This window comes from Erpetoichthys calabaricus, chromosome 2 (genome assembly GCF_900747795.2).
Source record: "Erpetoichthys calabaricus chromosome 2, fErpCal1.3, whole genome shotgun sequence".
In the NCBI taxonomy this organism is placed as follows: Eukaryota; Metazoa; Chordata; class Cladistia; order Polypteriformes; family Polypteridae; genus Erpetoichthys; species Erpetoichthys calabaricus.
In genome coordinates this window covers 345903183-345916793 of record NC_041395.2, presented here as the reverse complement: position 1 = coordinate 345916793, position 13611 = coordinate 345903183, and the positions used below count along the sequence as shown (strand labels likewise).

At 45.2% G+C, this 13611-nt stretch overlaps 1 protein-coding gene across 1 annotated transcript in view; it reads right to left on the bottom strand.

The window, feature by feature from the left end:
• The window catches only part of LOC114647385 (ethanolamine kinase 1-like), a 188891-nt gene that overhangs the window by 46894 nt on the left and 128386 nt on the right, over window positions 1-13611 (bottom strand). The window contains exon 5 of the mRNA XM_028796088.2: window positions 3252-3335. Within this exon, the coding sequence (XP_028651921.1) occupies window positions 3252-3335 (84 nt within the window). The remainder of the gene's footprint in view (window positions 1-3251; window positions 3336-13611) is intronic.

The window sequence follows — 13611 nt, the reverse complement described above, 5'->3', positions numbered from 1 at the left end:
GTCATGCCGAGATGGCTGCAGACGTGAAGGTGACTTTGAGAAAACCTGGAAGAAGACGAGAGCCAAGCGGCCAGCTGGCTCAAGGGGGGCATGTGCTCCGTCTGGCCTAATAATCCTCATCACTGGCAATGGTGGGGCGGCGACACAGAGAAATTACGCTGAGCCTCAGTACAATCTCAGAGAGAGCGCCCCCAGGTGGCATAATGACAAGAAGAATGATGTGTCCTGTGAAACAACCATAAATAAGATGGCACTCTGTGGACCCCAGCTTAGATTGAAGAATGGGCGTTGGTATGGTGGGATTGGTTCAAAGCAGCAGAACCCATCAGGGCACAAACTCAGATATGTCATCAGAAGAGTAAGAGATGAGGATTGGTTTAATGTTGATGGGCATCTCAGAGGTGGCACACAGCTAGTGGGCGGTAACAGTGGCATGAAGCAAAGAAGAGACGGTGGTCCACAAAGGTAAATGGAGAGCCATGAGGGGGCACTATGACCACCTTGATAACTCAGTGGGCATGTGAGTGAAAGGCTGGTGAGATGACATGTGAAGTTCTGTGCCTGAGGCACTATGTAATAGATAGACAGGTGGCTGAAAGGCACTATATATTAAATTAGTGAGTACTCAATTATATAGCGCCTTCAACCTTCTGTGTAGTCTACAGCAGCTTTCAACCATCTATTATATAGTGCATTTCATCTATCTATCTATCTATCTATCTATCTATCTATCTATCTATCTATCTATCTATCTATCTATCTATCTATCTATCTATCTATCTATCATATAGTGCCTTTCACATCTCTCCATCTGCCACGCAGTACCTGGTGTGGCCTTACCCTCCCTTTCCCTCCTCCAAAGTCCCACCACTGGCACAGAAGTTCCCTCCACTCAGTATCCAGGCCTTCTGCAGCTCTTAAAAGATGTTTCTAACTGGCACCCCACCAGTCCCCACCTTTATTGTGTGCATGTGAGGGGGTTCTGCAGCGCAGGGACACCTGCAGCCACAAGGGGGAGCTCTGAAGAGATGGCCCAGTACTTTCAGGGGACTTACAAGCCTCTCCTTTGAGAACTTTGGTCAAAGGCTCAACTAGCAGACAGGTGGCGTGACCAGCGTGCTGAGAGAGTTGGAAAGGTGGGCATATGGGTGAGTTAGCCCACCTTTATAGTCTGACACTAGACCTAGGAGGATCATATTTGTATCCTCCCTGTGATCATCCCTCTTTTAGTATTTATGTGTTAAACAACTCTTTTTCATATATTTTTGGATTCTTATTGTGGCTTTTGGTGGCACAGAGAGTGGTGTCTACTGCCACATCATCCATCATCCAACCCGCTATATCCTAACTACAGGGTCACGGGGGTCTGCTGGAGCCAATCCCAGCCAACACAGGGCGCAAGGCAGGAAACAAACCCAGGCAGGGAGCCAGCCCACCACAGCACATCAGACATGCTGACTCATTATGTGATGTTATAAGGTGAAGAGAGCAAATCAGTCAGGGCAGACTGGCTGTTGGCTCTATGGTCAGGAGAGGTAATAAGGGCTGTTGGCTGGCAGTGCCCACACCTGTCTTCCATCTTTACCAGTCAACCTGGCAATGAAAAAGTAAAGCAAGGTAGGCACACAGCAGTGCCCCCTTTTGGATTGAAATGTTCTATTATTGAGTATCATGGTGGCACAGTAGTTTGTGTCACTGCTTCACAACTCCAGAGACACAGCCCACTTATGTGGAACTTGCATGTTCTCCCTGGGCCTTGATGGGCTTCCTCAACATCATTACAGATTCCCACAAATGACGTCAGGTGCTATAAATCTATAAAGAAAATCTGGATGAGCAACCTGGGAAATGACACAATGCAGGCTGCAGAATAGAGTGCCCCGTGCCAGCGTGTGGTACAGCTGCTTGGCAAGCCTGTCAGCCATGATGTGCCCATAGAGCATAGTGCCACACTAATCAGAGCGATTGGGCCACTCATAATGATGCCACACCTGTAGTTCTGTTCTGCAGGCCAGCTCACCGATGTTGTGGGTATCATTGCAGCCCTCTGTTGGTTAAGGAGTCAGTGAGCCTGCTTGTGGTAGCATCAGTGCGAAAGGCGCTATATACAATGAGATGTGTACTGCATGATATGAGAGGGTCGTGCTGCCCCACCACATATGAACCCTGGTTCCACTCCTGGCTGGGATGCCCCCATGTGGGCACTCTGTTCACACTTTACCTCCCACAGTCCACCAGCGATGGAATGGTGCCCCCTGCAGGGTTACTGACAGGCCATAACTCCTGGAGGGTGGATCGGCATGGGCAGGTTAGTGCCAGTCTGTGCCAAATTTAATTCCATGTGTCCATTTTGTGATCAAAATGAGCAACCAGGCTGGGAGGAGGCCAGCTCTTCATCTGTTGGCACAGGGATGGCAGGCCAGTCATCAGTCAGGGTGACAGTGACAGGGTGTGGTCATGGACACAGCTCGTCTGGGGTCTTTTATTCCCCTTCTTTGGATCAATGTTGACCCCTAGGGTGCCCAATTTGTGCCCACTGTAGGTCCTTGCTATGAACAGGAAGTGGTGGTCTTCTCCGTGCTATGTCAATATGGTGTGCCAGTTCACCATTACACCCATGGCTGTTCTTTGGTCATTTATGGATGTCTGTGAATTTAGTGCCAACGTGATTCTGGGTGACCCTTTCATCACACCCAAACTCCAATAATGACTAAGAGGACATTGTGAGGACCTGACCGGATAAGTCCAGCCTCCCTCTGGCACCAGTGCCCACAGTAGCTGCCAGGAGTGTATCAAGGTAGCACGTGTTTGCTCCAACAGTCTAACCCACCCATTGGGCATGCAGCTCACTGTGCCACCCAGTGCTTCAGCACAGCCGATGACACGAATGTCAGCGCCGCCCACTGTGGTTAGCGTCTGCATCAAATAAACCGCAGGGGCACAGCGTGCTGAAAGTCGAGATAATCGCTTGCAGACCTTGTGGGCGCCGCAGACCAAACTCAATCAAGCTCGCTGTGGAGGGGCTTCCTGGCCAAACAGCCACTGTGGGTGTACAAAGGCTCGGGGCCCCAGTGCCCGCCGCTGCCGCTGTCGCCACCGCACTCTCCTGTCATTTTCATCTCCCTCTGTAAAAACTGCCATTGTGTCAGGAAATGAAGGGCACACGTCTGACTCACATCCTCTGACTGGTGGTCTGGATGGGCCCCTTGGACCCTCGCCACATTGCTGTGTCCCCCGGGCACACAACTCACCTGCAAACTCGTTGAAGTGATTCCCGATGTCGTACGCTTGGTAGTTCCAGTCAGCATACTCGTAGTCGATAAAACGGACGTAGCCTGAGGAGAGGAAACAAAGGGGGTTACATCAAAGGGTGGGCACGTAGGTGACAAGTGATAACACAGTCTTATGGGACGCTGTGATAACCTTGTGCTGGCACACATCATCAGCGGCTGGACCCACCTGCTCAAGGTCACCAAAGCAGCTCCCAGACTGTTTCTAGACAGATTTATAGCGCCTCACACTGAGCCAGTCTAAGGCGCTATATTAGAGTGAATGACTGGAAAGCATATCTGACAACGTGCATCAACTATGGGCCATTATGCCAGCCTCATTTATGTGGCATCCAAGAGGTAGTGAAGTGAAAAACGGGTCACAGGGGACTGTCAAAGTGCCAGGAGACCACCCTGACCCTCTTGTGGGCAAGTCAGGCCTGACCGTCTGGCCAAACAGCTGTAAAACACATTGGCACTGGGCACTCTGTTCTGCATAAGCTGGCACCACCTCTCATTGTATATAGTGCCATTCACGTGGGTGATGTTCCATTCAAATTCCTGCCTTGACTCCTTAACCACTAGAAGGCTGGCATGAAGCCCGCCACCATTGGTGGACTGGCCTGAGGTCTCATTACGAGTGGCCCAACAGACCTGACAAGTGTGGCACCACGCTCAGTAGGCACATTGGGCCTGGCAGTCTGGCCAAGCAGTTGTGCCACAAACTGGCACTGGGCACTCCATTCTGTGTCTGCTGGCTCTGCCACTCACCAGGCTGCAGTTTCTTTATAAATTTATAGCGCCTCACATGCACTTTCCCTCCAGTGTTTTAGTTTTGTTCCTCCTCGTGGCCTGTTGAGGGCGCTATATAAGAACAAGAAGCAAATAGCACATCTGACAACAGGCAGCCTTTGCTAAACATGGCACCGGGGGCCAGCATGGCCTTCTTGGTTATTTATTGTCGCAGAGGTGGTTACCCTGAGGGCACATGACTTAAGGTTATGGTGCTGACGAGGAGTCAGGAGATCACACTGGTGGGCACCCTGATGTGGAAAACCCCCCAAAAGGCTTCAACACACTTACTGTTACTGAAGTGCTTTATGAGCCCACCTTGAGCCGCCTCTCCAACTGAAAATAGCAGGGAGCCCCAGCAGGGGGCGACACTCAGAACTTAACAAACTGTCTGGTCGAAGATTGGTGCCAGCCACGGGGTAAGCGTGCCAGTAGCTCATAGCAGGTTCATTCAGGGTCACCAAAGTGTACCAAGTGTGCCTTAACTGTGACTTTTCAGGCCGCTCATCCTTTATAGCGCCTGACATATTCGTTTGCTTTTCAATTCTGTGAACTCACTGAACTCAATGACGTCACCGCCCCGCAGCAGTCTAAGGCGCTATATAAGAACTCGTGAGAAAACAAAGACACGGATGGCATACTTGACAACGAGCAGCATTGGCATTCATACCACTGTGTGCCAACATGTGGTGCCCCAGTTTGAGTTTGCCCAGTGGCACCTTGTCGTGAAGCTCCAAGTCACTTTGTGCCACTGTGCCACCATATTATGTAATGACATAATATTTCAATGCTTGACCCACACACCTCATGGGTCAAATGCCTTATCAGTCCCTATATGCCCCTCTCTTCAAATTTACTCAAACAGGGAGCCGTCTGTAGGGGGCGACAGTCACCATCCCCACACACACCAAAGGGGAGTGGACCACCATGATGGAAATGTGGAGCCCAACCACAAGGTTGTCATTTCGGGTTGCCAATGTGCATCTCTTGGGATGTGGAGGGAACCCACTGAGGACCAGGGAGGGCATGTAGATGCCATGTAAGTGGGCTGGGGGTGTGGAATTGTGAGGCGATGACGCTAACTAGAGTGCCACCATGCTACGCAGTGATGTGACATCTCAATGCCTGTACCCGGATTTCTTTGATCAAAGGCTTCATCAGCCTATTGGTCCCCCCGCTTCAAGTTTACGCAAACAGTAGGGGGCGACAGTCAGTAAAACCACAAGAATCTGCAGAGGACAACCCATCTTATCAAAAGAGTGGAGACCAGCCGTGGGGACAAGTGCCACCCGATCACCAGGCTCATTTAGAGTCACTTTGCAGGCTGCTCCTCCTGGGTGACTTTACTGGTTTATAGCGCCTGACATCCTCGAATTATTCAGGAGTTTTAAATCTGTTAACTCCTTGAAGTCAATCAAGACACCAGTCTGAGGCGCTATATAAGAACAAGGGGCTGAACAAAGAAACAGAAAGCATATTCGGCAATGACAAGCCTTGCTATTCAGGCCACCATAGCCTTCTTCTTTGTGTGATACCCCGGGTGGCATCTTGTTGTGGACCTCCATGTCACTTTCTGCCATACCCCGCATCTTATCAGTAAAAATGTCTCATCAGTCCACCAGGTCCAAAAAGGGAACCGTGGCCTATCCAGTAGGGGGCAACAGACACTAACTCCACATACACAAACTACAAGGAGGGGACCACCATGATGGGAAAGTGGATCCCAACCACAGAAACACAGCCACTTGGCCATTTGGGGTTGCCAATGCACATCGCTCTGGATTAAGAGGAAACCCACTGAGACCCTGGGAGGACATGTGGGTGCCATATAAGTGGGCTGGGACAGTGACCATTAACTACTGAGCCACCGTGCTCCTCCGCGCTACAACATTTCAGTACTTTGCTCCAGACGTCATCGGTCAAATGCTTCATCAGACCACCAAGTCCCACCTCTTTAGTGCAACACAAACAAGGAGACCATGGGGCCACTAGGGGGCAGTGCCCCCTGTTCACGGGCTGGAGGCCCAACTAAAGTAACAAGGCAGAGATGCCAGGGAAGAAGAAAGGGGGCTGCAGTCTGGAGTGAAGCGTGTACTGCTCTTATAGGACACTAGAGGGCAGGGTGCCCAGCGGGTGACAAAGTCAGTCTAGGATGGTCTGGCGAGGGGCTCAAAGGAAGGTGGGAGCGGCTGGCTACTAGATGAGGAGGCCGGGGTCAGGCTTTTCTGTCTTGGGCGAGTTCAAAAAGTGACCAGCAGCCTCCTGTTGGGGGCAGCAGAGAGTCATCTGTTTGAGCCTCTGGAGCTCAACGGGGGACAAAGACAAAGACAAAGGGGGACAAATGGAGGCGAGTGCCCCCCGTCTACCGCGTGTCCATCTGATACCTGGCCATTCGACTGTGTCACAGTCCGGGCGTTACGTAAGTTTACTGGCTAGCAGACCACTTTACACTCTTGGCTGTCATTTTTATGTTCGATTTCATTACATTGTTATATTATATTATAATGCCTTCCATTTCATTGTGTTCTGTTGTGTGCTGTCCTATTGTGTTACATTATGGAGCATTAAATGACAGTACGGTGTCTTCTACTCCATTAAATTACAATGCATGTTATTGTTTAAGTTACATTGTGCTACTTTATATTGAATTATCTTTGTTATTTCATGATGCATTCTATTTATGTTACATTATATGCTGTTCCATTATGTTATGTTATATTATATGATAATTTATCTATTATGTTACATTGTATTCAAGGCTATTTTATTGTTAATTTATGTGATATTACATTCTGCTATATTATGTTACCTTATATTATACTGTGTTTGATTCTATGATGTTATGTTACATTCTGTGTTGTTACTTCAGATTACTTTCTATTCTGTTACTTTCTTTCTATTTGATTTTATTGCATTTTATTCAGTTCCATTCTATCTGATTGTATTATGTTCCATTATGTAATATTACAAAATCCATCCATCCATTTTCCAACCCGCTGAATCTGAACACAGGGTCACGGGGGTCTGCTGGAGCCAATCCCAGCCAACACAGGGCACAAGGCAGGAACCAATCCCGGTTCTATTCTGTAATCTTCTGTTCTGCTCAGTCTGATGTGATATTCCATTTAGTTTTATTATTATATCCCACTATCTTCTATTCTACAGTATGCCTGTTATATTCTCTTCCATTCTAATATGCTGTGCTATTCATTGTCTGCACTGGCTTATCCAGAGCAGATTTTGGGGGGCAGTTGGAGCCTATCCCAGGATTCACTGGGCCCAAGCCAGGGAGAATCCCAGGACAGGGATAGGGTGGGCATCTGTCACAGTTCATTCCTGTTCTCTCCGGCATCCCTTTTGCCAGTTTAACATTTTCTGGGTTCACCAGTTTGGTGAGTTAAATGCCCCCCCCCCCAGACCCCGGGTCCCCTCCAAAGTTTGGGGATATTGTAGTAGATGTTTTTATAGCTGGATGCCCTTGCTGATGCCATGCTCCTTTATTTATCTCTGATGATATGCCAAGTGGACGGTGACCTTTCTCTAACCGCTGGCCACAGGCTGATTTTCCTCAATTGTATTATGTGATGTCGTCGTCTATCATATCACAGGGTGCCTCAGAAGTATGAGGACAGTTAGCAGGACAGTCACATTGTAACTGGGAAGAAGTCTGCTCTGGTGGCGCACCTCATGACTTGCGTGTCCCCACCTGACCCAGCCATCTTAGTCAAGGAGGACCCATGGTGACGACTGGCCTTCTGACTGCGAGGTCTGCTGTACATGGCGGATGCCCTCCTCTCACAATGCATATCAAAGCAAGGGCCTATGACTTTTAAGAAACCCATTATATTATATTATATTATATTATATTATATTATATTATATTATATTATATTATATTATATTATCCATCCATCCATTTTCCAACCCGCTGAATCCGAACACAGGGTCACGGGGGTCTGCTGGAGCCAATCCCAGCCAACACAGGGCACAAGGCAGGGAACCAATCCCGGGCAGGGTGCCAACCCACCGCAGGACACACACAAACACACCCACACACCAAGCACACACTAGGGCCAATTTAGAATCGCCAATCCACCTAACCTGCATGTCTTTGGACTGTGGGAGGAAACCGGAGCGCCCGGAGGAAACCCACGCAGACACGGGGAGAACATGCAAACTCCACGCAGGGAGGACCCGGGAAGTGAACCCAGGTCCCCAGATCTCCCAACTGCGAGGCAGCAGCGCTACCCACTGCGCCACCGTGCCGCCCTATATTATATTATATTATATTATATTATATTATATTATATTATATTATATTATATTATATTATATTATACTAGCAAAATACCCGCGCTTCGCAGCGGAGAAAGTAGCGTGTTAAAGAGGTTATGTAAACATATATATATATACATAAACATATATACATATATATACATATCTACATATACACATATCTACTTATACATATACAGTAATCCCTCGCTATATCGCGCTTCGCCTTTCGCGGCTTCACTCTATCGCGGATTTTATATGTAAGCATATTTAAATATATATCGCGGATTTTTTGCTGGTTTGCGGATTTCTGCGGACAATGGGTTCTTTAATTTCTGGTACATGCTTCCTCAGTTGGTTTTGCCCAGTTGATTTCATACAAGGGACGCTATTGCAGATGGCTGAGAAGCTACCCAGCTTACTTTTCTCTCTCCTTGCGCTGACTATCTGTGATCCTGACGTAGGGGGATTGAGCAGGGGGGCTGTTTCGCACACCTAGACGATACGGACGCTCGTCTAAAAATGCTGAAAGATTCTCTTCACGTTGCTATCTTCTGTGCAGCTGCTTCCTGAAGCGACATGCTGCACGGTGCTTTCGCATACTTAAAAGCTCGAAGGGCACGTATTGATTTTGATTGAAAAACAAACTCTGTCTCTCTCTATCTCTCTTTGTCTGCTCCTGACGGAGGGGGTGTGAGCTGCCCGCCTTCAACAGCTTTGTGCCGCGGTGCTTCGCATACTTAAAAGCCAAATAGCCCTATTGATTTGTTTGCTTTTCTCTATCTCTGTGACATGATCTGCTCCTGACGCGCACATCCTTTGAAGAGGAAGATAGTTTGCATTCTTTTAATTGTGAGACGGAACTGTCATCTCTGTCTTGTCATGGAGCACAGTTTAAACTTTGAATAAGAGACAAATGTTGTTTGCAGTGTTTGAATAACCGTTCCTGTCTCTCTACAACCTCCTGTGTTTCTGCGCAAATCTGTGACCCAAGCATGACGATATAAAATAACCATATAAACATATGGTTTCTACTTCGCGGATTTTCTTATTTCGCGGGTGGCTCTGGAACGCAACCCCGCGATGGAGGAGGGATTACTGTATATACATATACAACATCCACATATACATATATATATATACATATACAAATTTACATATCTACATATATATACATATAAATATAGACATACATATATACATACATACATACATTGACATATATATATAAATATAGTATATATATATATATATATATACTATATATATATATATATATATATACTGTATATAGATATATATATATATATATATATATATATATATATATATACCTGTAGTATATATATATACTGTATATATACATATCTACTTATTGGCTCCTGTATTTAGGATATAGCGGGGTTGGATAATGGATGGACATTTGTATGCATAGCCCCATTTGCCCGTTTTCGTTTTTTTTTCTTTCTTCAGTAATATTTCAGTAAACTCGGAGCTTGTCAGTTCAAATCCTGGTACTGACACCACTGTGTGACCCTGAGGAAGTCACTTCACCTGCCTGTGCTGCAAAAAACAAAAGTAATGTAACAAATTGTACCTCAGATGTTGCAAGTTGCTGGAATAAAGGCATAAGTCAAATAGATAAATATGTATTACACACATAGGAACTATTGATTTATTTTCAGTTAAGTCATCTGCAGCAAACTTTTATAAATGAGGGTTTCTCCTTTTTAGATAGTGCATTGACGTTTTCTCTTGGAGAGCTTTTTTCATTTCATTGAAAATTAAAGCAGCAGCTGCCAAAATATGTAGCTTTTTTATTAATTTTTCAACATTGTGTAAAATAACTTTATAAAGTAACATAAAAGGTTTAAATACTGGTTATCCTTTTACACTAAAATATTACTAAAGAGATACAAAAAAAGTAAAATGCATATGTTCTTTTTCTTTAAGGAGATTTAATATTACTGAAGAAAGAAAAAAAAAACTAAAACAGCCAAATGGAGCTATGCATACGAACTTAAAAGGTTTAAATAAAACAGAAATATACACTTTTATTTTTACTTCCTTAACTTGTGGAGGGTGTATCTTGTAGCAAAGCCCTAACTTTTTTTGTGAAAGCCCGTTTCAATCAATAAGTGTTAAAAACAGGTGTAAAGATATTGACAATAAGCTACGCAAACCCACCAAGACATGGAATCGTTTTAAATCAAGTATCATTACATCTTCCTTTCTTAAAGAGAAGTAAGGCAGTACTTATAAGCCTACATATATATATATATATATATATATATATATATAGACATACATACATATATATCTATATATCTATATCTAAATCCCCGCGAAGTACTGCTTTTAAATTTTTATTAAGAAGAAAAAGCTTTTTAAATTGAGGGAAAATATCCCAAAGCAATTTGTTAAGGATCTGTTTTTTTTGTGAATCGCCTTAACACAGCTTTTCCGCTGTTTTATAATCGAACGGCCATATAAGGTCTTCCTTTTTCCTTGCTTCGCCAAGGAAGGAGCCTTTTTATTAAATCTAAGGGTTCTTCGCTTTTTTTTTTTGTTTGTTTATTACAATTGTTATAGTTCTGTTTGTATACGACGTTGTCAGTTCAGCACTCAGGTTGTAATATGACCAAGCTGTGCAAGCTTACTGTTAAGAATGCAACGTATAGTTGTACATGAGAAAAGCAATCTTGCCTCAAATCAATGGCAACCTTTTGTAGGTCTATGAACTTAATTTAAAGTTCTGAAGTATCTGCACTCATGAATATGTCTGTATGCGTCAGTCGCTCAAATCCCCGCGCTTCGCACCGGCGAAGTACTGCTTTTAAATTTTTACTAAGAAGAAAAGAAAACCTTTTAAAATTGAGGGAAAATATACCAATAACAGTTTGTTAAGGATCTGTTTTTTTGTGAAGCTGCCTTCACTCGAGTGATCACTTCGAGCTGACTTGCTGGCTAACCGTAAGCGTTACCTGGTAGGTAACCACCCATACAATCAGATTGTGAATCAGACTACGAATGCCGTGAATGTAATTACCCCAATCTACATGCTGTCAAATAAATGAACCACACGCCGTGACGCAATTTTAGGGGCTTCGCCTCTAGCGCTGACGTCCGAGGTTCGATTCCCGTAAGGGAGTGAAATGAGTGGGTGGTTACCTACCAGGTAACGCTTATGGTTGGCCAGCAAGTGAGGTAACATCAGCCACGGTGCCTTCAGTTGTGAGAAGCAGATCATAGAATGGATGAAAATAGTTTACTGTCAAATTATGTAAAGAGTACGCGACACGTCTTTCCCCCTTATTCTTGGCTCATCAGGCGTACACACTCACTGCACTCGCTTACGGTAATCGAACCTCAGACATCAGCGCTAGAGGGGCTTCGCAGCGGTGAAGTATTGCTTTTAAATTTTAATTAAGAAGAAAAGAAAACCTTTTTAAATTAAGTCTTAAAAAGAGGTGTAAAGATATTGACAATAAGCTATGCAAACCCGCCAAGACATGCAATCATTTAAATCAAGGCGAGAGTCGAAAAACACCATCCCATAATATTAGTTAACGATTAACACATTTCTATATGTATTGTAAGCATACAATACAACTGACAATATGTTGCGCTTATTTATCTGGTGTACTGACATTTTTGCGCGTTTAACGGCTGAAATCTAACGTGGTTTGTGCCCTTCAGAATGAAAAGAGTTTGCATTTACCTTTTTAATAAAAGGCGAGCTTTTAAGCCTGAGAAATCACCCCCGTAAATGCACACGTTTAATTGCACATGTGTTAATATGTATGCTTACACAGTATTAAAAGACACTCAACAATTAACGTCATTTACCTTCGTTCCCGCATTTGACTTGTGCTGTAAATCTCTTCCTCGTTTTCAGTTCACGTGATTACGTAGGAGGCGTAATACGTGATGACGCAATACGTGACTCCGCCTCCTCCATTAGAGTATATGGACAAAAAAACAGGTTCCAGTTATGACCATTACGCGTAGAATTTCGAAATGAAACCTGCCTAACTTTTTGTAAGTAAGCTGTAAGGAATGAGCCTGCCAAATTTCAGCCTTCTACCTACACGGGAAGTTGGAGAGTTAGTGATGAGTCAGTCAGTCAGTCAGTCAGTGAGTCAGTGAGGGCTTTGCCTTTTATTAGTATAGATTATATTATATTATATTATACAGGGAGATTCTAGTGGGCGGGGCCTCGAGTTATGATGTGTTACTCATATAATAAATCAATGCAGTGCATCCCTTAATAGATGTGCAAACAAGTCAATCACGTTTAGTGTTGTAAACAGTCGCCTTCTTCTTGCAAACGCAGATTGACATGGCGCTACAGATTGGCAAAGGGGTATCCATGGGCATCGTAAGGGTGATGGCAGCAATTTCCCTTTTTGAACGTTTTGCCTGTTCTTGCACACTTTTCCTTTCAGTGGTCCCCACAGGAAGATATCCAGAGGTGACAGATCCAGGGACCGAGGTGGCCAAAGTCCCTTTGAAATGACCCGATTGCCAAAAGACGACTCAGTTTGTGCCGCACCACCAGCGGACGTGTGATTGGTTGCCCCATCTTGCTGGAAGTAACCGTCACTGATGTCACGGCCCTCCAGTTCATTTGTACGTTTCTCCAGGATCACCGTGATCTTTGGACTGCTGCATTATTAAGACAGTAATACATTGGACCTCGAGGCCCCTCCCATTAGAAGCCCCCTGTATTATATAATATTATAATTAGGTTGCTTTGTAGTGTAATGAATTTCTATCTGCCCAATTCTACTTTACTGCTGTAGTCACCCAAACAAAGCCAAGACGTGCCCAGACAAACGTTGGGAGTGGACCACCCATGTGCCCCATTGTGAGGAGCACTCATCTTCATGAAAAGCTGCCCAGCAAGAGGAAGTCAAATATCACTGCAGGACCACCACAGGGCTGTGAATGACCAGGTCAAGGCAGACCCTCACAGAAAGTGGCCCAGTGTGGCACTCGCTAAGGGCTCGATGTCACAGTTGTCACCCAATGCCACCAGTCACCTACTTCTTGGTATTCTCTACAGCGACACGTGGAGGATGACGAGCACCGCGCGCAAAGTGGGTGGTCCTTACTGGCCACGAGTTGGTAGGCCTCTTCTGGGGGGGGCAAATAGTCACATGTAAGCATTACACTATTTGGTGAGAGGGCATGGGGGGTCAGTGGTCTGTCTGAGTCGTTTAGACCACATGCCCACCCTGCAGGGCCTCGAATGGCATATCTCAGTCATATT